The sequence below is a fragment of the Sipha flava genome, unplaced genomic scaffold (genome assembly GCF_003268045.1).
Source record: "Sipha flava isolate LNK unplaced genomic scaffold, YSA_version1 172_pilon_pilon, whole genome shotgun sequence".
NCBI lineage: Eukaryota > Metazoa > Arthropoda > Insecta > Hemiptera > Aphididae > Sipha > Sipha flava.
Window position 1 is genome coordinate 563,991 of NW_020271951.1, and position 25,604 is coordinate 589,594.

Below are 25,604 nucleotides of genomic sequence, written 5' to 3' on the forward strand. Positions count from 1 at the left end.
GATAATATAATAATAGTATAAATAATATAAACGCGAGCGTACGAGAGACGGTAAGTGATGGCGGACGGGTGGGTGGTGTTACGAGAGGTGTTGGGTGCCTGTCAAACGCGCGCGTATAACATTTAATGTCTTCACACCGGCGGCGGCGGCCGAGACTAATCGTAAAAGATGTCTTCATCAACAACGCGGAAAACACACGCACACACACGTAAACGCATATGTCAGAATAAAGTGGCCGAACACCTGTGGCCGTGTACACGTATACGTTCGTCCTATTGTCGGTGTAACTTACGAGAAGCAAGTAACGGCCTCGGCCGCGCCGCGTTTTACCATTTTTTCCTTCTTTATTTTCGTCGGAAACCGTACGATTATTATTTAACTATTACCGAGTCGGCGGCGGTCTGAGTGGTGCTAGTGACGTACGGTAGTAGGAGTAGGGGTTGTTCTTTTTTGTTATTTTCACCCGGTTCGTCGGTCGGACCGGAATAAAAAAAAAAAAAAAAAAACAACGTCCGTTTAACGATTCGTATACACTTGGTATACGTCGTCACGAACATCATCGCGCGCGCAGCGGAAATATTCGTCTTCCGTACAAGAACGATATAACTCGGTGTTTTCATTATTTCGTTTTTAATACAATATCGTATACATAATATTACATACATAAATATATAAATATTTATTGAATACTTAAAACGTAAAAATGCGTTTGTACAAGTCGTTCCGCGGGTGGGTAATCGTTTTATAAAAGTACACCATTTCGATATATAAATATATATTATTGTTGTAATTTACAGCTCGGACTCGTGTACAATTGTATGCGATTATTGTTGCTCGTTGACCAATAAAACGAAGATCGCACGACGAAATGCGGTAGCGAACAAAACGGTTCGCCGTACACTTATTGTTACATAAAATACATTCGTATAAACACACAACAACGGGGACGAGGAGATTACGTATTAATAATTTCTATAACAATGGAATGGCGAGTGCGGGGAGGGGGGAATGATAAAAATATGCACATTATAATAATATACGCGCGTATTCCTTCCGACCCCGTACGAGTCGTTACAATATGAAACGTAATACAACTAAACATTTTTATATTGCACTCACATGTATAATATTTTTTTAACTTACAGATATGCCAAAAACGTTCCGCACCATGCGCCGTTACAATCAATAACAATAATAATAATAATAATAATAATAATAATAATAACTACAAACGGGTATACACATATCGTTATTTTTTTTCATCCCGAGTAATTTAATATATCCATTGATGCGACTAATAACCAAGTACACATTAGTGGATATATTATACTACATTTTTATTATTCCCGTAATAAACTCGTATATGACAATTTATACAGTGTTAAAATATACATAATACATTGACTAGATTCAATTGTTTTGTTACATGCGAACAGAATACATATACAGATATATATTTATAACGAGCGGACAGGGGCTGGTAAATTAATTTTTACAAACTATCGTCATATTGTTGAGCCACGGGTTCGATAAATGTGTATTGCGCGCGTTTTCATACCGTGGTATCTGCGAATAAAGTTAACGGTAATCGTATTGTAATCGTTTTCGTCACGAGAAAGAACTGGACGTCGAGTTTGAATTTTATTGAAATTCATGTCTAGTGGCTAAAACGCGCTCTAAGTCGGTGAATCGGACAAATGGGCGATACGAGAATCGGAATAAGATTCAATACATCATAGGTAACTATATATGTTATTAAACGGAAACTGTTTCCAAAAATACGCGTCCACTGAATATCATCTGTAAACATATTATGCGTCTAAAATGATTAAGAACGTAGAAATAATCGAACAGGAAAATAAGCTACCACGTGACGGAAGAGTAGAAAGAAGTTTAAATTTATTTACGGATGTCGGTGATATTAGCATAAAAATAACAGTAACGATGATAATGCAGCAGAAACTGATCGGAACAATATGCGAGGGGAAGAAATTTGGTTTTGTTCGACCGATACGCGGCGGCGACAACCGACGGTCGATTAACAACTGTTCCCCGCGTACCGTTTCCGATGTTCTTGATGACTTTTAATATTTAGAAACGATCACTTCGACCACCGTTTTATCGGGTTTCTTTGCGCGATCAGAGGACTAAACCGTACGTGTTGCCCCGGTTAGGACAAGAAGTTCACTTATGGTAATGCCGACCAATGAAAAACGGTTATCACTGCAAGGACCACATAATTCATCTTTACGATATTTACACCATTTATGTGAATAATGTTAAAACCTAGCGCGTTAAACTACTACGTACATATAATTAGGAACCTATGACGTAACGCGCAGCGGTTCCCGAACTTTTTTGGGGCCCCCAAAACGAAAACGATTTTAACTTCCCGCGAACAAAAATATAACGGTTTTTTTTTTTATTACAAGCAAATTATTGTCGATACGGTACAGTGTAATGCGTAACATAAGTATTTTTGCTCGTGCCTACCCCAGTGGTGAACGGCTCGCGAAGTTCGGCAACCGCTGGTGTAACGTATAAACAAATATCATACGATGACCGTGACGATGACGATTATGCGCTGTGGCGTCGGTGACGTGCAAACTGTGTGACGGGAGAGTGGCCGCGCTACGGTTGTTCGGTTGACGATCCGGTCGCACGTCTCATACTTTGTTGTTGTTGATGTTCACGTGGGCGGCCGTGATGCTGAACGGCCGGTTGCCGCCTGCCAACAGCGACTCGATGCTGAACGGGTTGAGCCGACGGTTCTTGTCCGCCGAGGCCGTGGACGACGTGGTGGTCAGGTTCAGCAGCGGGGGCGGTGGCGACGACTCGCCGTCCGCGGCCAACGGCAGCCGCCCGTACGCGCGGCCGCCGCCGTACTCGTCGTCCGAACTGCAGCTGTCGTCCGCGCGACACGAGGCCGTCGCGGCCGAGGCTGCCGCTGCGGCTACGGCGGCCGCGGCCGCGGCGGCGCGCGCGTACGGCGGCAGCCCTTCGTCCTCGTCCTCGTCTACGTCGTCGTCGTCTTCGTCGTCGAACGTGGTACTCGCACTCCGCCTGTGCAGGTGGTGCAACATCCTGTGGTGGTCCTCCTCGCCGACCACGTCGATCTCTTCGTCCCGGCTCGTCTGGCCGCTGCAGCAGCTCGACGAGTCGTGGAACGACAGATCCATGCCGGCATTCGATGACCCACCGATCCCGTCCATCGCTCCGACAACTCCCACGCCGCAATCCATCTGGCCGTGTTTTTTCGCTGCGTCTACGGAAAACAAATCAAACGACAAACATTATTCAATTGTCCGTTCCCGTCGAGTCCGGTAGGTATGCATAAGATATCATATCGCTATTTAATAATAGGCAATGCGATTGAACGTATTTTGTAAAAAAAATTAAAAAAATCGCTAAAAATAACATTTTCAAGAGCATTATTATTTTTTTCGAATGCATTTCTCAACGGTTTTCAAGGTATTTATTTTGATTAGGGTCGTAATGATAATAAGTACCGATATTCGATTCGATCGTTACCCTAATAGTAATGTAAATTTGAATTTCAGTACTCTGGGTGGAAAAAGATTTGGTAAGTCGGATCTTCGAAACCAAAATATTTTCTCAAAAAAAAAAAAAAGGAATTTATTCTCATTGTTTCGACCTTAAATTACCAAACCGTTGAACGAATTCGGGTTCACAATCGTACAGTGAATCCGTATACTGTATTATTTACTCGTATGTTTGTTTACGTAGCGCATTAATTTATTTAAATCTTGTACGTGTTTAATTACGCTTATGGTGGACGCATCGTGTATATCGCAGCGTTTTCCTAACGGACAAATATTGTCTGGATCCGAGTCGGCTGTCGGAGAAACGATACGATACCATTGGCCAATGCACTTTTGGAAAACATTTATTGAGGTCATTTTGATTGGTTTTCCGTTTTGGACAAGTGCGAGGTAGTTCTAGAAACACACCTGTACGTATACGTAGGCCTCCGATGCCATGAGAACACGCATTCCCAATAACCGTGTCGAAACGACACATAATATTACATTATGTTACCCGACGACGACGGTGTTGATAGTGGAAGTGGTCGTAAACAGTATTTCGTACAGGTATATTTTCAACTACACCTAATCGAATATAATAATATGCGTTCGACACATCGAGAAACGGTTAAATTGTTTAACAGGTACAATGCTACGTTGTAGAAACGCAGACGAAGGTATACCGTGCGGATAATTAGACCGATATTCTTATTAGTATGGTGTACGTGAGTGTGTGTATATAATAATGTCAACGTATCGAATTTAAGACTCTTTTTTATGTCGAACGAGGTGTATGTGTGTTCTATACACAGCGAAAAAGAAATCCGCAACACGTTTCAGTGAGTGTAATATACGGTTATTAACGCGGTGGTCATTAAGATATTAAATTATTTTTTTGTAGATTGCGTTTGATTTTATATATACTCGTATAAATGTATAAGTGGTGCGAGTTGGTCAAAGCAAAAAGCGACTGTTTAAAAAGAAAACGATAAAAAGTCCTTAATGAGAAATTTGACACGGTGAAAACACGGCCGCCACGACGACGCGACAATATAATAGTACATATAATTGCGTACTTATATAATACACCTAGGTATTTTATTTTAGATTTCGAGTAAAAAAAGTAACGTGATTGTATTATCATTTATACGAGTTGAGCCTTTTGATATAGTTCACCAACAGCATTATACAAACAACTCTCGTAAAAAAACACTTACTGTTGGCTTGCTGCGACTCCCATTCCTTGCGCAACGTGTCCAGGTCTACGTGCACTCCTTTGGCCGCCAACTTCCTCTGCTGTCTTTCCAGGCTTTTGAGCAACTTTTTCTGCCTCCGTTCACGTTCCTTACGTCGCAACTCATCTGCGGGTATCGGCTCTCCGGAACAGGTGACCGGGTGGGCGTTATGCGCCGGCCGGCCCGGACCCTTTTTGGTGTGCTCCTTTTTCCTCCACTTAGCCCTTCGGTTTTGAAACCATACCTAAAACAGAAGCCAATACAACCGTTTAGTACACAATGCGTATATAATATAAGTAAACTATATGTATCTATTATCATACTGCGGTTTGCGTTCGCTTCTACTCGTATATATTGTATAGGTTTGGAGCAAATAACATTCAATAACGATTTAACCTTTTGCGATCGGGATCGTAACAATATAATGTGATCCGGTTACTAAATCTAATAAATAGCTTCGGTACGCGGGAGAAAACCATTTTTTCAATAAATTTTTATCGGCTTCGACATGTGTTCTTATCAATTTACTACTGGGCAGGAAAAAAGTGCGCGAGAACAAATTGTCCTTAAATTCTGTAATAATTCTGGGATTTCGATAAAAAAATAAATAAATACACACACGCGCACCAACTAAAGTTTATCGTCTATTTCTCGCCTCTGGCATTCACTACGATCTCGAAACCAGAACGTATTGCACCCTTGGGATGTGTTCCAACTGTATATATATATATATGTGTGTATGTTTGTGTGTGTGTATATATGTATATAGGTGTGTGTATGTGCTCCGGACAACATGGTGGCGTAGATTATTTAACCATACACAAAACCGTTTGTATATTTTCCACCCCTCGCGATAAAAAAAGGCTAACAAAAAACAACCCCTCGCTGAAAACAAGCATTGGGAATGAGGTTCTAAATCAAAATATCGAGTGGGGAGGAAGGGTGGATGCTCCAGGGAACTTATGAAAGATAAAAAGCCAATTCCTCGGGAACAATAACTCGGCGTATATATATATATATATAAAATAATATATAAATATATATCAGTGCTTGGAAAGTTCTTTTTAAAAATGAATTGGTATTTTATAAAAATAAATTAATTTCAGTTGCAACTCCTTATTTGAAGAATGAACTAGTTCTTACAAGTGAAATGATTTTTAAATTAGAAAAAAATGCAGTGATACATTTGAATTATCTATCACAGATAATAAATAAAATATGCAAACATATATACTCGTATATTGTACCTTATATTTTCTAAATAAAACGAACTGAATGTAAAAGATATTTCAAAGGAACACGTTTCCTTTTAACCGCCTTACTTCCGATCATATTAATTTATTAATTAATTTTATAAAATAATATAATATGCACTTACAGCCACTCTGGATTCTTTGAGGTCCAGTCGCAGGGCTAGAGCTTCGCGCATAAACACGTCGGGGTAGTGACTAGCCAAAAAAGCTCGCTCTAATTCTTCCAGCTGCCACGTGTTAAAATTCGTCCTGGACCTTCGCCGCTTGTTAGCCAAGTCCTCTGAACTACCTGCAGCACTGTCTCCGTCTACGCCTCCTAAAATTAACCAATTTAAATACATAACATTAGTAATACGCTCAACTATGTTATAATTTATAGCTTATGACATACGGATTGTTTAAGTTTGGAAACGTGACGGAATAAGTGAAACGTATTTATTAGATTTTAAAAGCGATTTATTCAATAGACTGAAATTATTATTTTATCATATGCACTCGTAGTTGTAAATTTACACTAATATTTATTTCGCTGTTGAAATAAGTTTTTAGATATTTTAGTCAGTTTTAGACCACCCGAATACAATAAAGGGTATCGTGATTGTAAAATAAATTTGAATATCACATTCGTGTGCGTTGTGTGTGTTTGTGTGTGTGAATGTATTTATTTCTATACCTGCGCGCTGTATATGCGATATGATAATTTGTTTTATACGACACCCAATATTGTTATGGTAAACTTTACTTTGGTAAACCTGTACATACTGTCTATTTTATTACAAATAATTCATGCGTGTACGTTTCACATGAGTAATCAAGTAAATTTACATTAATATTGAATATAATTTTAGATGATTGAAAATTATGAATTACGTACGCCGGTAGATGAATACAAACACTGCGATTCGTTACGGATTTCTCGGGAAAATAATTTTATCATGTCATTCGGTTGCGAAAACTATTTAACATATTCATAGAACACGCGTAATACATCTGCGTACACCACCAAATATGTTCTGAAAAATCACCAATAATATACACCGATATAATAATAAGTGCAATATAAATGACCGATTGAATAATGGCGTAGCGCACAAGTGACATTTTTTTGAAAAATGAGTTAAATACATATTCAATTTAAACATAAAATTCTGCAAATTATATACAAATTGAATAATAACATTATTCGAGTAATTGTAATTTTTATTGAAATTAGAAGAAAAATGTGATGTGTTTAAGTATTACTTTTTACGTATACAAGATGTGTGAAGTACAATATGTATATTTTTTTTTAATATTTTTTAAGAATACAAATATGGTATTTGCAGGTTTTTTATTCCTTATTATTCATTACATGTTAAGGCAAATATAACAAAAAGTTCATTACAGTTCGTTACATATTTGAATTGTTACAACAGCTTAAACTTAAAAATCGTTTTCCTGTACAATTACGAAAATGTATTTTATCACACTTGTGCGCTACGCCATCGATATTTCCATTTAAATATATTATACGTACGAGATGATAATGTTTTCACGTCGTATCCAGAGTACTGAGACCGGTAATAATTATCGCATACATTAAACGCACACGTCGGTCGCGAAGTGTACGTGTTCTGCAACGCTACACGTATAATATCCGACTCTCAGGTTTAGATTATTAGAGAAAATCTTTTTCACATTCCGAGTGATTTGAACTATTTCGAAGACAGATTTACACCACGGAGGAACGGTTGCGTTTTCGATTACTGCGGAAAAGTTGAAAATTGGCTTTTCCGGAGTTAGGGTAAAAACTTCGCGGGGCACACGCATCGAAGGGCGTTAAAAACACACTTTCACAGTACTAAGGAATTGAAACATAAGTTCACTTTCGGCGTATTGTTTACGAACCGAAAAACCGTACGCACGTACGTACAGATAAAAACTAATATATATATATATATACACCGTCTGTTTTTCCCTAGGTCGTTGATCAATACACGTGTACACGAGTGAATATTCTGCAGCGCACAGTAGTGTGTATACTCGCGTACATATCATATCATATATATGTTATGCAGGCCCGGGGGAAGGGACGAAAACCGCATATCGAGTTAAAACAATTTCGCAATCGCGTTATAAATCATGTGTCCCCGCGACATATGGGAATATTGGCCAAAACGGAGAAACGGTTTCCACGAGGATGTTATCTCGGCGTGCACTCGGCAGACGGTCGTAAATCATGGAAATATGGAAAAACATAAAGACGCGCGCGGCACTAGATAATAGAATCGAGAGGAGAGCGTGGAAGCAATTTTGTGTCGTAAGGACAGGAGGCGAAGGAGAAAAATTAATTTTCGCCGAAACACAGAGCCGCCCGGTCGGTCTAAGGAAGGGGAAAGAAAGAGAGATGGGGGAAAAAAATGTTTGTATAATAACCGGACCGTATATTATACGTTATAAATGAACAGACCGTTTTCATGTTACCCCGGTAACCGTCACGAGGCCGCCATTATGGCGACAGCAGAATCGCGTTATCTTTTACGAATTGCCGAAACACGAATTTGGCACAGCGGTTTTCATTTCCTAAGCAATAATGGCAAAGTAATTGAAAACCATTCCGCGGACTTGGTAACTTCAAAAACTTGTGTTGCTCGGCGCGTACTTCTACTACTGTTGTTATATGTATGTATAAAATATGATCGCGTTCACTGCAGAGAATCGTAAAATAAAGTCCAATATATAGTGGCGTTTTTGTCGTCATTGAAAGCGATGACGACATCGACGACGATCACGCGTACGCGAATAAAACATTTGCTGAACGCAGATTTCACGATAAAAATGTAAAACGCGCGAAAGCAACGTTAAGATTTGCGATTTACACAGAGCTCGGGCATAAATAAGGGGGAAGGGAAACTGGAAAATTATCCTAAACAAAAGTTATACAATTTGCTAATAAGGCTATTTTTTTATTTTTGCTTGACAAATGTCGAACAAGAGTTTTCTTCTTTGAGCAACAACACGTTGCCTTACACGTTCTCGAGGAAGCCAAACATTTGTGTAAAAATGTTAAAAAGAATATCCTTAGCGAGGGGGAGGGGGACGCCCTCGGAGCCGAGAATTCATAGTAAATAAAAACCGTTTATGATCACTGTGCACTGGATTTAGCTCACATTTTTAAAAACAGGAATATAGAAAACGAATCACGTCCATCAAAATCCGTGCGGCAAGAGCGCGCGAGTATTCGCGGTGACCAGCGAATCAAAAATCCGTTCGCGCAACCTAAACCATGTACGCGTATTATTTTTGTCGTTTTCGGACACGAGTGGTTCGCGGGACACGTATAGTACCCGATGTAATATAATATATTGTATACACGTGTAACAACGATACAACGCGTTTCGGGCGGACCGTGTCAAACGGATAACAATTCGTTAAAATTGAATTAACGCGTCCGCCGCCGATGACGACGACGACGGAGAGACTCTCACGATAGGCGCTCTGAACCTTTCTCTCCTGCAGCCGTCGCCGCCGCCGCCGCCACCGCCGCCGAACGGCATCTCAAAAACGTGTATACATATACAAATTATTATTATTATTATTACAAGAGAGGCGACAGCGATGATGACAATGGTAATAGAAATAATGGCGATAAAAAAAAAAAAAAAAAACAGACATACACACAACAAACGAGACCGAAGGCGCGAGACCAATGGGAAAATAAAAAACGGTTTCACGATGTGCGAAACATACATGTCGGGCGGCGACATTAAGATCTAGGACGATTTTATTACCTGTTATTATTATTCATTGCAGCGGCGGCAGCACAATCGCGTCCGAGAGTTATTACAGAACTCGACTTGTTTGTTATATTATTATTGTTATACACCGTGCTTTGCACGCGTATCCGTCCGTCGCCAAATACGCTTTCCCGTGCAACGTGCCCACGTGGAAAATTTCGAACGCAACACGTCAATGCGTTTCGTGAAATACTTTTTATTTCCTCGTGCGCACACATATCGAGTGCTGTCGTCCGTTAAAGGGTTTCGGAGCGATCGGAGCGAACGTGTGTATATTGTCCGATGCGAACGAGTAAGTACTGACCCCAAAAATACACTGTTGTATAGTATCGTGACTGTATAAAAAATATTTTGGTAAAAATCTAAATCTAAATACGTTTGTATTGCTATAACGGAACTTCAGGGTTCCGAGATTGCAAAATAATGCGATGATGACAGCACGATTGCAGATGACCGGATCCTTTGATTGGTACGATATTGTATCATATATTACACGTACCACGACGAGGAAAGTTTTAAAGTTGTAACTGTTTTAAGATTATAAACGAAACGCGCGAAAAACGATTAGTGTTTATAAGCATATCAAAATAATACAATGTCCGTTCTATTAAGGTCGGTCACTAACTACGCACAAGGATGTCCCAATGTGTCGAAACAGGGATGTAAAATATTGAACATGTTTGTATCTATATATGTGTCTGTGTGTGCGCGCGTAGAGGACTATTCTAATTTGGGGAGAAGCAAACAACACATTCATAACCACGTTCAAGGCGGTCAACATATAATAACGTCGCAGTTATAGATGTCATGAAACATAAGAGCAAGAACTCAACTAGGTTTCGCGGAGAAACACACGCCACACGGGGGCTTGAGGCTCTCCGTGTAATAAATTTCGGATTCCGAACAGCTTTCGCGATGTTTGACAAGTTCACCAACGGGTGTGTGACTACATGCGCAGCGTACGCCGGTGGCTGGATGTAGGTGTACAAAGTTAGTTTACGATGTTCCATTATACACGAAGGCGGTTTTTGATTAAACAAAGTTCGTTTGATGGATGACGGGCGCGACTGCGCTTCTACTATCCTACCAGTCCAATTAAACGCGAACGCGTCGACGACGTGTACAAAGTACACCGAAGCGGTCGTTGAAATAATCGGATTTCGGAAATCGCAACGGACTTTTGTACACGTACGGTATGTTCTCGTGTACCGTATATACCTCGTCGGTATAATATTATCCTATGTATGTTTTCGGGAACAAACGTGGTCCATCGGTGTGACGCAACGGTTTGTGCGTTTTACGTGTGCTGATTGTTGGGCACCTATTATTATTTGTTTTTCGAGTTTGATCGGTCGTTCCGATCAAATCAATATTCAACGTACTCCCACGAAACCGCCGATTCGCGTGATGTGCGCATTACACATTAAGTCACATTTGAAGTTCGAAATCGCTTGTTATTCGCGATTAACGACCGTTTACGGGGGTGTTAAATATATTTCACGAGTTTCTTAGCGGGTCTCTTTCATTTTTATTACAAGCGTAAACAGGTTTTCGTCGACTGCCGAAACATTTTTAACTGTAGGTACCGATAAAGCCGACAAACCGGTAGCAAAAATATTTTTCAAAACACGAACATCATTTCTTCTTCACGTTTTTTCGTTTTTTTTTTTTTTTTTATTGCCAATAAAATCCACTCGCCACTGTTATATTATACCGTTGCTCATATGACGCGATGTACGAAACTAATCAGTTTCGACTGTTCGGGCGTTCAAACGAGGGAACGGGAATGAATTAATAGTATAATTAAGCGTTTGCAAGTATACATTATATTATAATACAGCGGCCTGCTGCTGGTGCACCGAACGTTTTGATAAAACCAAAACACGCCGCCGCATATAACATCATAAATACCATCACACATGGTCAGCTTACGTATACATTATACATACACATATGTATTATTACAAGTGTTCACACACACACACACGTTCATAATAATAATATAATAGTGTAACGGCGCAAGGGCATAACAACAATCTGGCGTACGTTTAATAAGTAAATCGTTTTACCATAATAAAAACGATACGTACACGCACAATATACCATCCGATTAGATGTTGCGCTATTATATTCGTAAATAATAAGCGCCGGCGCAGAATTCCTGTTCGATATCGTCCTACGTCTCGCCGAAATAAATCCATACCCGCAGTACCAAGTCGACCGGCACGATATTCACGTTGAACACTAATATACATGTGAATCAACTTATAGTTGAACATGCATGGTTAACGCGATAAACACCCCGTAGGTTTGAAAAGAGTAAAAATCAATTAACTGCAAACATTTTTAAGAGGATAATAATTTACGCGAAAAGTTTCATAATATCATATCCACGAATGCCACCGCAGAAAAACAATACACTACGGAGTATAGTACTTGATTTCCAGTGCATTATGATAGATAACCTTTTATTCGTTCAACTCGTCGCGAGTGGGTTTTCGTGTACGTCTGTCGCGTGAAAGAATTTCGTACGTACACGTGGTGTAGTATTCAAATTCGTCCTACGATATATTAAGGGCGATAACACGATAATTCTACCGCGTTGATTAGTTCGTCAAAATACGGAAGTGACGCGTACGTTTTCGCCATATGGTTAAGTGCGTGCGAAGTAATCATCCATATATATACGTATTATTTATTAAAGTCGTTTGATGTCTCAAAGCATATATTAATACATATATAATGCGTGTGCTTAAAAAAAAAAAAAAAAAATGATTAATTTCAAAACGTAAACTGGATCGTTAACAGAAGACGCATTAACGCGCGTTTGTCGCCGTACGTTAAACAAAAAGAATAATTAGCGTTCAAGGCGCACCCATCCCCCGGAATCGAGCGTTTATTTAAAACGGAAAGAGGTTCCAGATGCTCGACGACGTAAAAATAATAATAATAACGATACGATAACGACCCTGATAATCGAATGCACGTATCGGAGATGTGGAATATATTTTATTATTATTTTCCATCGGCCACCTGTGACTTACGGACGCCGCAAACGTCTTACCTCGCTTGCTGAATTATTATACACGCGGCGCAAGGCCGATAATACAATATTTTTTATTTATTTCATATTTTTTATACAAAGATAGTAATAAATATATCTACGGACTATAATATATGCGCGCGGTGGAGTTCATCGAACGGGGTGGAGAGAGGTGAAGGGGGTGTTGAATCGCCGAACGATGCGGTGGAGTAGAATATAAGGGAGCGTGATTTGAATTGTAATTTCCTGTAAATAAACCGCCACCGCCATCAAGTCCTAATTCATTTTATTAACAACGTGTGTGCGCGTGCGTGTTCGCGTAGGTTTGCGCGCGCGTTATAGTGGTGAACACGATGATGACGACGAAGGCGACAAGGCTCGGGGGTGAAGAGTTTTATGATTATACAACCCAATTACAAAATACAACTCAATAACAATAATAATCGTAACAAGCGAAGGGAGGAAAAAATTGCGACCGCTTTATGTATACATATAGTATATACGTGTATGTTATGTGCGTTGAGCTAAATTATTTTATCACTGAAATGTAATTCAGTCGGACAGCTGTTCGGATTCGTTTTCCGAACGGTCGGAAACGGTGAAAGTGTTCACGTTTGCATTAATATAAATTAATACAGATGCGGTAACGTAATGAAATGCATAAAAATACACGAAATCGCACAACTTTTCCTATTCCGATCCGTACATTGTTATTTTTTACGAACACTCGGAAAATCGTTTTTTCCCCTTAGCTCTCCATAATTGTATCAGTTTATTAACTACGTTACAACATCGTGCACATAAGATACGAGTGCGTTTAAATCGATTGTTTTTTTTTTTTTTTTTTTAAATCAGATGTATTACGAGTGTCTTACAAGTATATACTCTTGTACGATTATATCGGTCTCATAATTTAATAATCTTATTGAATGCGGTTCGATTACAAAACATGTACAAATAATTTTTATCAGCAGAGATTTTTTTTCTCATAATATTATGTTTCTAATTTAAGACACTGCTAAGAAATCCCAACATATTGTAGTCGCAATAATGTTTAGCCGTTTTTAACGTATTTTAGCAATAAACTGTACTAATTTATTTTAAAATAATGTACAACGCAGTACAAGCGATAGTGAATTAATTGATAAACTATATAATATTCTATGGAGCGATTATGTTATGCACGTTATCACATACATACGGTGCCCTATTATTCCTTGTAAAACAACAAACCGTTTTGCCCATATTGCAGTGTAATAATAGTTTGGATATTATAATTAAGATCTTGCACCGCAGAACGCATCGGATAATGTAAAATCAGTTTGGGGGAGGGAGAAAAACGTATCATGAAATTGTTAAATTTCAATTACACGAATTATAATTGAAATTAATGAATCGAAATAAATAGAATACTACACTCGCGAACGTATTGTACAATACGAAGTACACGTATATGCGCACAGGAATACGTGTAGTATAATTAATTTTTGAATTTTTCTCCTCGTAAACAATGCCATAATATAAAGGTAGTACGTATACGCTATAGATTGCGGTTGCGGACAAAGGGCCGGAGGGGTCAGGAAATAATATCGGACACGCGGCTTTAAACGGTTCCGATCGTACAAAAGGCGGTCTCGAAACAACAGTAGTTTTGACCTAATTCAAACGGTCTACACACGTATTACTAAGGGACTGCAGTACGGGATAAGCGTAAAATAAACGTTTGGTTAGGTACTGCGGCGTACGAATGTTTAAACGTCCGTACGCTGTTGTAGACGGTCTCAGGACCATCGATCGAACATTTAATATCTTACACGTGGTCATTTAATTCGAGTATATTCACGGGTATCGTGTTTGTTGGATAAAATACAGTTTTTTTATTATTATTATTATTATTATTTTTATTTTTACTATCGTGTTCGAGCGGTGCTGAAGGTTTTGAAATCCGAACGAAATATTATAACCTTTACATTAATAAGTGCGCGTTTTCCATATTGAAACGAGGTTTAATCAATTAGGCCAGTTTTACAAGAACACGACGCGAAAACGATAAGCTGCGAATTCATAAGATGCGCGCATGTGTGTGTTTTAATTGAAACGAGTTGATCGACTAATAAACACATATCAGTACATCAATACTTAAGTATAGATATGGGAGAAAAAAATAATAAAGGTGTGTTTGTTTCTTATTAAAAAATAATATTAACTGTACGCATATGAACGCGCGCGCGCACGCGCGCATGTGTGTGTGTGTTTTTTCTTCTTAACTCGGGTGCGTACACTTTGTAACCTTCGATCCTTGTTCTGCGAACTACTGTACTGATGAAAGCCGCCGACGATAAAACAGAAAGAGAGAAAAAGAAAAACCAAAAATTATAATAATAATTGTATTAAAAAAAAAAAAATTTCTTGTAAGCCCGTCAGAGTTCAACGATTGCGATTAAACATGGTATATAGGAGCGGAGGTTTTCAATTTCTTTAATGGGTCAACAGAATTTGCGCATGCGGTCGTAAAGATAAATCAATAAGGTAATCATAAATTATTGAAAAATAGAAATCAAATGTTTCCATTTACTAATAAAACCTAAATAATTCCTATATTATTCCTGATCGTTTCAGAAAAACATGTAAAGTTACACCACAGTTCACAACATCGCGTTCCTGTGTAGCCAATAAATAAGAAATTTACCATGATAAGTTAAATTTTGATAATTATTTGCAAATAACGGCGCCAGATGTGAACGCATGGTGGGAAGGGCTTAAAAATAGTTCAACCCCCCTCTGAAAATCAGAAAAAAATGTATTATAAAAATTATCTGACCTACAAATTTAATAATTATTTCAAAGTATCCCATGAGACTTGTAAATAAAATGTATATATATTCAGTAATAATTAAGTATGCTATTTATCAACATTTTATAATTTATTATTTTTTAAATCCTTTCGAATTTATTTTGGTAATTGTAAATTTTATCGATTTATAGGTAGTTGATTTTAGGTTGAATTTATAACATGGAAATTGCACCGGCACGTTTTATTGATCTGTAATAAAACTTATTATGTATTATTTATGATTTTATTATGTATTATACATATACATGTATTTGATATTACCAAATAAATATATTAAAAATAAAAAATAAATAATATTATATTTCAATACTTAAATATTTTTTTACATTGATTTAAAAATATTTATAATAATCAATAATTATCATTTTGGTTAGCCAAAACAAATAAATAAAAATAAGTATATAATTATGAATAGTGATCACTAGCTAGTAAAAATAAAATTAAAAATTGAAGTTTACAGTGCAGATTTCTTGAATTGCATTATAGTAATATTGCTATCCTTGAATGACAAAATTATGGTGTTTAAATATTGTTGGGGTGTTTTTGATCGAGAATATCTGAGTTTATCGATGCTATTTAATTTAATGTAAATGTATGTTTGAATTTCTAATAGAGCTTTTGAAATGTATTGTATATTTGAATGTGTGTTAATAAAAGATTGAGCTAGATGTGAGTAGAACGACTCGCATGCATTAGTAGTTAAATTAAATTATACTCTACATTGAGCCCATATATTTGGTGGGTATACCAATATATACACTTCTTCTGTAATGTCTAATATACAATCAGCGGACTGTGTAAATTTCGAGTTTTTTGGTTTTATAGACATTAATTTAAAGGCAAAAAATTCTAAAACTTCTTCAGAATCTAAAAATACTAATTCAAAGATAACTCTAGACCAATCTTCTATTTCAGTTTTTGTTTTATAATCTTCTGTTAAACCAAATTGTTGTATTGCTCTCCACCAAATTTGAGTAACATGAAACGGTGTTCATCAATTGCGCCAATTTTGGGACACTTCCTGTATAATATACATTTACTGCGCCGGTATAAAAAAGGTAAACTAAAAAATTCTAAAAATTCTCCAATGCAATAATTGCACTGGAGCATTTTTAACCACCTAACTGAAAAGACATATAGGTAAGTTCTTTAAGAGAAAATTTTAAATTATGGTTAATAATAATTTCTTAACACATTCACTTAAAACTATTTCCATTATATACTTAAACACGAGCCACGACGACTATACGTACAACGGGTAGAGTTATACTGATCAATATTGTGAATTTATTTTACAAACATATAATATTTGACGATATTTTATTCTATCTTTAAATAATAAAATAATATTATGATAAGAATAATGGTTTTCAAACGTACCCTGCGAACATAACAACGTAAACCCATTTATTTCTTAATTTAAATACTGGTAATTTGTGTAAGTTCTAAAATCTGTAGCAATAGTATTATATATATATATATATGTGAGAATTGACATGAAACATTATATTTATATTACATTCCAATATCGATTGGCGCATTTGATGTATACCTTTTTCCTATCATACGTTTCTTTCTTTACCTGCTATTGACGGTGCAATTGCCCATATGAAACCTACTACCCAACAATTTCGAATTCGGCCAAATGAAATTGCATGCGTTTTATATTGCTTTTATAAAAAAATTAATGATTTGTTTTGGATAAAAAATAAAAGCATACGATGAACATATTTCATTAATAACTTTGTAACATTCTACATAAGTTAACACATGTTTATCTTTTAATACGGAAAAACACAAAGGGACATAGCGTCCATTAAAGTATCCATGTACAATAAAAAGCTGCATAAATAATAAATGTTCCATCTATACATATTAGTTCTGCTCTACACATAGTTTCAAAGTTTATTTTACAACATAATATTATAATACCTTTGCTTTATTGTTATACTGAATGAAATTTTTGTTTCTACTTGTTATACATCGAGTTTCATTTAAAACATGATGAACGTAAAAGCTACTCTTTGGTATTTTTAGCATTGTCTTAAAAAATAAAAAATGTACCGGTGGAATTTACACAAAAAAAAAGTTGAAAAAGTCGCAATCAGTGGAGTTATATGCGCTCAACTTTTTCCTGCGTTCGCCCATGACGACGTCGGATAAATTATATAAAATGTATTAAAGTTTATTTAAATGACGTACAGATATTAACAGATATACTAGGCATATCGGATAATTAATAATAATAATAATTGTCCGCGCGACAAGCTTTAGTGTTCTGTTTTCAAACAAGTAATAATAATTTATAGAACAGTAGGTATTCATTTTTATCAAATAGTTTACGTTTTAACGTCGGATACATATCTAAGTGAAAAATGCCATGATGTAATTTAAATTTCGTACAACAGTGTATACATAAATAATTACACGATCGGTGTACGCGTTAACAATGTTTGATTTATTTAAACTTTTCCACGCACAACGTTCAGCGGAATGTAATTTGAAACAACGGAAAAACAACATTTATACCGTCTCGTTATATAACAATATTAATAATATGCAAGTATTCTCGCACCCGAATGATGCGAGTACCTTGTATATCGTATGCTATACTATTATATAATCGTGCGCGACCGAAATACATTTTGAACGAACGGAAATTTTTTATGACGTACACGGCCGGCCCAAGCAAAAATAGTGCACTAGGCAAAATCAAATTTTGCCGTCTCAAAAAAAAAAAAAAAAAATTGAGCTCTTATTTTAACTTAGCCCTTCCCCCTATTTTTTATGTGACATATCTACATAAAAAAAGTTTAAAATTTTTTATTTTATATATAAAATTATACTTGAAAAAACTTAAAAATGATTTCTATAATTATTACTCAAAATCCATCACTATCGCGACTGTCGGAAATCGCGGAAATGATTGTGTGGTTATTTATATTTATGGCATAATTGAAAATGCCCTGCGTTGGCCGTAGTATGAAGTAATATAATAACTTTAGATATTATTTTATTATATAGCTAAGTGATTTTCACGAATGAATTAATTTAAATATTTTTCTTATAAAACACCGACAGAACTAAAAATAATGTACGAGCCAATTTCGAAAATGCCGCTCTAGGCAGGTGCGTAGCTCGCCTATACCTTGAGCCGGCCCTGATGACGTAGCAACGGAAACGACGAGAAGGATCTATGAATACGTTTAAAGGGACAGACACGTGTATCTGTAAACGACCTGTGCAGTCGGTGGTAATAGTATAAATACACAACTGAAATGTACCATGTACATACTTGTCATAACGAACCGTCCGCGGGACTTGAACGTAGAGTGAATATCTAATTGTTTCCAAAAACGTTTCACGTGCGCACGAAATGCATAGAACAAACGATCGTCGTAAAATGAGTTTTCGAAACAAGAATAGAAAACGAAATCCTGAGCAAGGAGAGAGATAGAGAGGGGGGGAATGATAATAATAGTCATAGTAATGAAATGGCGTTATACACACTCGGACGCGTCGTTTGTACATCCGACGTTTGGTACGACGGTTAACACTGTGCTGTAGTTGTTTAATAAAAATATAGTCCGTGAAAAATACAAGACCTCTGTGCGCGTGTGTCTGTGTGTAATTATTACTTTCGACGACGGCCGTTCGAGGGCGGACGTTTTTTTTTTTTCGCTCCTCGCGCACCCGTAGGTGCCTATTCACACATGATATACCTATACGACCCGTTTCTAACAATGTTATTACCGTGTTATTTATACCAGCATGTGAGCGTTGCCACGGTGCATGCGCAGGGTGCAGGTTAATAATAATAATAATAATAATAGAAAATAAAAATTAATAAAAACTAAAACCCAAAACAAAATTGAATAACGCCGCGTGCACGGCCTACACACCCAATACGACTCCGAGTGAGCTGCACATGATCGCCGCGAGCATAAATCATCCTGCGATCATTCACATACACTTTAACTGTTGTGTACACGACGTACACGTAACATATTTGTCTGTACACGGTCTATATAACAAGGCGTAGCAAAAACGTCCAACAGATTTTACGTGGTGCAAATTACACATAAAGAATAATATATCCGAAGTTCTCGATACCTTATGACCTTTCCGATTTATTTATAAACTCGTGTGTATTATAATATATGGATCCAAAAGGCGGACTGCTAGTGTGCTCCTTCTTGATGATATTTCGCGTGACCGTTCGCGGTCGAAAATTAAATTTAAGACCATAATATATGTACGATATACACGCCATGCATTCCGAAATATGCTGCCCGGGTGCCCGTGTATGTATGTGTGTGTGCATAATAATCTACGTATATGCGTTTATTATTCCGGTATTTGTCTTTGTGGCAATCATATATTATTATATTTTATATTTATACATGTTTCTCGGTTGATCGACGAATGTGGCCCAGTGAATATAATATAACATATATAACATAAATACACAGCAGTGGTATATTTTTTCGATTTTGCCTGTGCTGTAAACAGTGTCGGTGCTAGGCCTTTACCGCCCAGTGCCGATTTATAAAAATCCCGTCCATATACAACTAATACTTGTTCATACGAAAAAAAAAAGCAGAGACTTCACACGAATTAGATAAATATTCGGGTTAGGTTATTTATTAATTTTAGTCATGGCGAGATGACTTCGATAGGGAAATAATTTAAGTAATAACATTACACGGGTGTATGAGTATGACGGATGACTAACGTGACCATACGTCAAGATTTTATGCCTGAACACTTCATAATACAAACACCAAATATTATAATATATTATGATAAAACTAGTAAATATTTTATGGAATTTGTGTTTTTAGAAATTGCTTTTCAAACTGTTAAATTATTCGATATTTTCAATAGTTGACTGTGTTTATTAATACGATGAAAAATTTTAAATTTTAAAAACTTTGGATCTTGAGAATTTCCAATAATAGCCGGCCCTTATAAGTGCATATGTTAATAATGTTCTTTATCCGTCGTACCTACGTTATAGATACGCGGCTCAAACGGTGTTTGTAATTGTTGTCTTCTATACGCTTGTCCAACTGTAAGAATAATTATACGCCCGGTCCCTGGAGACGCCGCATAACGTCGAAGAACATGGTTTATCGAATAGGCACGATGTGGTGTTCGACAGGAGACAAATAAGCATTTCACCTTTCAATTACAATGCAACGTTGTTACAGAAACGATACTCTATCGGGAGCTTGTTACCCTACCTAAATAACTATATCTCTTAGTTTCCTATCCATTGACATGTCGTTTTTTCTTCGTTCGACCATCTTCAAAATCGTTTCCGATTGCACACCCGACAGTTAACACTTCTCCGCGGTCATCTTGCTGCTCTATACTCCTTTTTTCTCCCAGTCTTTACCGCGCCGTTTTCACGACTACCTTTGTATGTACATTATTACAGTGTTCGGAACGTCCACTGAAAAATTGAACTCATTCACGATCACATTCAGTGCATCAAAAAATTCAGGTTCATGTTCATTTTTTTTTTTTTTTTTTTTTTAGCGAAACACGTTCACTTTCTATGAAAAATTAATGCGTTCATTTGGCCGCTAATTTAAATGTTTTTATTTTATATTTATAAATCGCCAACCTGCGTTCTGCATAAATAGGACCTCAACAAAATGTGTTATGAATATTTTACCTTATGATTGATACCCATGCTTAAACGTGTTATAATCCATGTTTATTATAAAGAAATATATTTTTAAAATTATAAATACATTTGAACGCCCCAAAAACGGTTCATATTCAATAAAAATATAAATGTCGTACGCGTTCACGTTCTATTCGAAAAAAGCGAGTGACGATCACATGTATGTCGTTCACAAAATATGAACGCAAACGCGTGAACAACGTTCTTTCCAAACACTGATTACACATCTTGATATGCAGTCTCGCATTCTTAAGATCGCGTATCGACTCGATGTTGTCTCGAACATCTCGTCTACAATTGGTGAAGTTACGCGTCCCACTATATTGTTCGGGGACGTTTTTTTTCCGACAACCGTTGTAGACTTCTTTAGAAAACTTACCATAATGCGCCGCGGTAAGTACATGTATATGTATCCAACGCGCAACACGTCGAAAAAAAAATGATTCAGATAGGCATTATAATGAGAGTTGAACGTGAATCCGTACGTACGCGTATTTGCGAATCTAGTAAAATTTGAGACAATTTTACGTAATATTACGTGCACAGAATGTCGGTCGGACTTAAAACATCACCTGGAACACGCGTACGTATAAATCCACGTGCGGTTCGAGTTATGCACAAGGCCACCAGTGCAAGGAAAGAGTATGAACTGATTTCGCGTTGTCATAGGGGGGGGGGGGGGGGGGAGAAACGGGTGCGAACAACTACATTGCGGTGTGCGACCTAACTTGTGTGTATCCAATCGGTCGATTCGCGTGTGCAACAGTTGCAAGATACATCGCGGTCAACTCCACACGGAGACCCGATGCACTACGTTATGCTGTATTATTGGATTAGTAAAAATCAAATCACACACACACGTGACGTGTGCAACGGCTGTCCCTCTCGATCTTTTAGCACCGCAGGTCCTTGCACGCTCGTGCGTATACAGTCAATAACATAATAAAGTCGTATTATCGCTGTCATTTAAAAAACTGAAACGTGACTCGTGCCTGCCACGCGTGTTTTGTCCACATGCACACGCACTCGGACGCGTACACGTAAATGAAAACAGATTGAAATATCAGTTTATTATTATTATACCTGTGTGTGTGTGTGTAAGTACGTGACCATCAAGTACACACATTCATATGTATATACGTTATGCACACGGTACGGTTGGATACAATTCGATGTATATGTGTGTGTGTGTATTCGAAATACTTAACCCGGTAATAACCGCGAGTAGACGTGTCGCCTATGAAACAACCTATATTTATACGTATAGATTTTGTAATACGCGACGATAACGCGACTTAAATATAAACACGTATATACAAGTTCGGCTAGTAGGTTTATTTATTTTTTTTTTTTTTTTTGTAATTCTACCTCTTCCGTTCTGTGTTTCATCGACAAATAATAATAACAATAAATATATATATATATATATTTTAAACACGGTCACATTTTCAATTTGATTCGACGCACAAAAGACTGCTCCGAACAGTCCATTGCTACTACGTCGACGGCGCGTATTATTATCGCGCACGACCTCTGGACACCGACGACCTGTACAGCACATACAGGTTGTATACGTATACGCACAGACAGTGAAAATCGTAACGAACGTTTTCCGAGTGACACGTGCCCCCCCCCCTCCCCCTGCGGTCTCGTCGTTGTCGCGTGCGACTACAACATTTACGTCCGCAGAACAATATGATTAGAAGCGGTTTTTGGCGGCGAGACGAAACCATTCCCCGCGGTACGTTTCGCAGTGGTTAACCGTTTTCGTTGGGTCCAAGTCGAAATCGCAGAACTCGTTTACATATACTGTCCGACCTCGCGCACCGCTATGAGTACGGTACACGTCGGATTACAATTCGTAAACAAAACAAATAGGTTTCGAGCCGTTCGCGTGGTTTTTGAACCATATATTGTTAAAAAAAAAAAAAAAATACACGGTAAGCTCGTGTACTAAAAAATATACACCTACGATAAGAGTCGGATAAATATTTCTCGCCGACGATTTTAAATCAATATAACACCGCACGTAGAAAAACTACGAACGGACAAAAAAAATTCGGTTTTCCGACGTGTAAACGAGTGTTTAAACGATGGCGATTACCCGCGGCGGCGATTATTCACGAAAACAATATTCTCGACCGAAAACACGTTCGGACTATCAGACCACGGTTTCCAGCTAATTCCTAATCAATTTGGGTGCGCTCGAGAGGCCGCTGCGGTCGTCAATTATTTATTACGTACGTACAAATACGGACATCATTAATCATAATCGTCCGAACGTATTTCGTCGATGTTTTCTCAGAACTGTCGGGCGCGTGTATAGAGAGGTACAACGTTTTCCGTTCGTACGTTTTTCGATAAAAAAAAAAAAAAAATAAAAAAAAAATATATATTAATAATTACACCGATTTTGAATAATACGAAACGTGTACGGCTCGGCCAACAATAGTACGATAATAATATACACTAATTTAATATTAATAATAATTACCATATTCACTTATCGGCCCGCGAGTTCATTCTTTTCGAACGATATCGATCCGGAACATCTATTTGATCGGACCGCGGGCTCGTTACTGCGAATCGCACATGACGTGGATATCGGTTTATCTCGCTCGTCAATGTCAATCACAACATCGGTACATTATGTAAACTTTGAAAACGTACGTTTTTTCCGGATCGCAATGTCATAACACGCACGAAGGTAATCTCTGCAGTATCTATGCAAGTGTTTTTTTTTTTTTTTTTAACGCAACGCAAATAATATTAATAATTAATTATAATATTACAATTGTTGTAAATATATTTACCGCAACAAAACGTAATAATGATACGCTGTTGCTGCTACGTATAAATCAATCTCGACGGTTAACGAACAAAAATATGTATCGATTTTTAATCGCAAAAACGGTGATTATTATTTTTTTTTCCTATTATTTCCCGCTGTTCCGACGTGTCTGAATAACTATTTGTTTTCGTGTAATAAACAGGTATAATAGTATTAACAGCACTATAGTTAACGAAACGATAGAAATAAAAATTCACGAACTCGATTTATTACGTAATAATAATGATAATAATAACGCAGTTTTCTCCTGGGTTTTTATCAACAATTAATATGTGATGCTAAAACTTTGGGTCGGCCGATTACGATTGTTACGATTTCTCTGCAGACGCAAAATTTTTAATCGTTCGAAATTCGTATTCGTATCGTAAGTGAAAACCAATTGTACGCTAAAAATACACCGTAATAAAATGTGTATTATATGAAAAATCGTTTGTTATAATGTTAATGCGAATGAATACCCGTTGATACATAAATGGATTCTAATAATACGTACATATGTATTATGAATATACGGGTGAAAAAAATTGTGTGTGTTACGGGCATTATGGAATACCGGGAGATGTACACACTGTTCAGACGATCATGGGCGCAACTAGAGTCCAAGTATTTGGGATGCTGAAATTACTGAAAATAAAATTAAATGGTATTTAACTGTAATTACTGTAAACCCTATTGCGCCCCCCCCCCACTCTTAGTTGCACCTACGCGGACAATTTAATCCCGTTCGGGTAGTAATTTGAACCCTCGAATATTAATAAATAATTACAAAGTACAAAATTCCTTAAAAAGCATGAAAACTCAACTACTTAATCGTAAATATAAATTATTGTTCATACATTGGTATCAGATTGTGTCGACATAACTTTCATCGATTTGATATGGGATAACAATAAATATTAGAAGAATATAAATTGTAAGAAGTATTGATACTTTATGTTTTGTTCTGTATTATAATAAAAATATGATAAATTATTAGTAAAATATTGTACGGATATAATAATAAATACTATCAATATTTCTATTCGAATTTCAAATTGCCCGGCAGGACCAAAGTGCCCGAGCAATGTGTACATTTCCCGTAATATTTACATACAAATGCGTGTACGCTAATCAAAACAATATTTTTGAAAAAAATTCTAACTGCACGTTATGATTTGATTAGGATCGCAATTCATCTTACACGCGAAACGTTTCGTTTGTTCGTTGAAAATAATTATTCGAAAACAACTGTAGTTCCATTTGAATAAGCGTGGGGAGACGATATTATGTTAAACAAATAACGAGAATCCGACAATTTTACCTACCTCTTTCTATCCATAACAAAAAACCGTGGGGCCGTACCCCAATAGAAG

At 37.0% G+C, this 25,604-nt stretch overlaps 1 protein-coding gene across 1 annotated transcript in view; it reads right to left on the reverse strand.

Moving 5' to 3' along the window:
• Nucleotides 1-655: 655 nt before the first annotated feature.
• Nucleotides 656-25,604, reverse strand: part of LOC112680042 (myb-like protein AA) — a 31,940-nt gene continuing 6,991 nt past the window's right edge. Inside the window, exons 2-4 of the mRNA XM_025550028.1 lie at nt 6,159-6,349; nt 4,763-5,024; nt 656-3,265 (exon numbers count right to left, since the gene is read on the reverse strand). Of these exons, the coding sequence (XP_025405813.1) occupies nt 2,667-3,265; nt 4,763-5,024; nt 6,159-6,349 (1,052 nt within the window). The 3' untranslated portion in view covers nt 656-2,666. The remainder of the gene's footprint in view (nt 3,266-4,762; nt 5,025-6,158; nt 6,350-25,604) is intronic.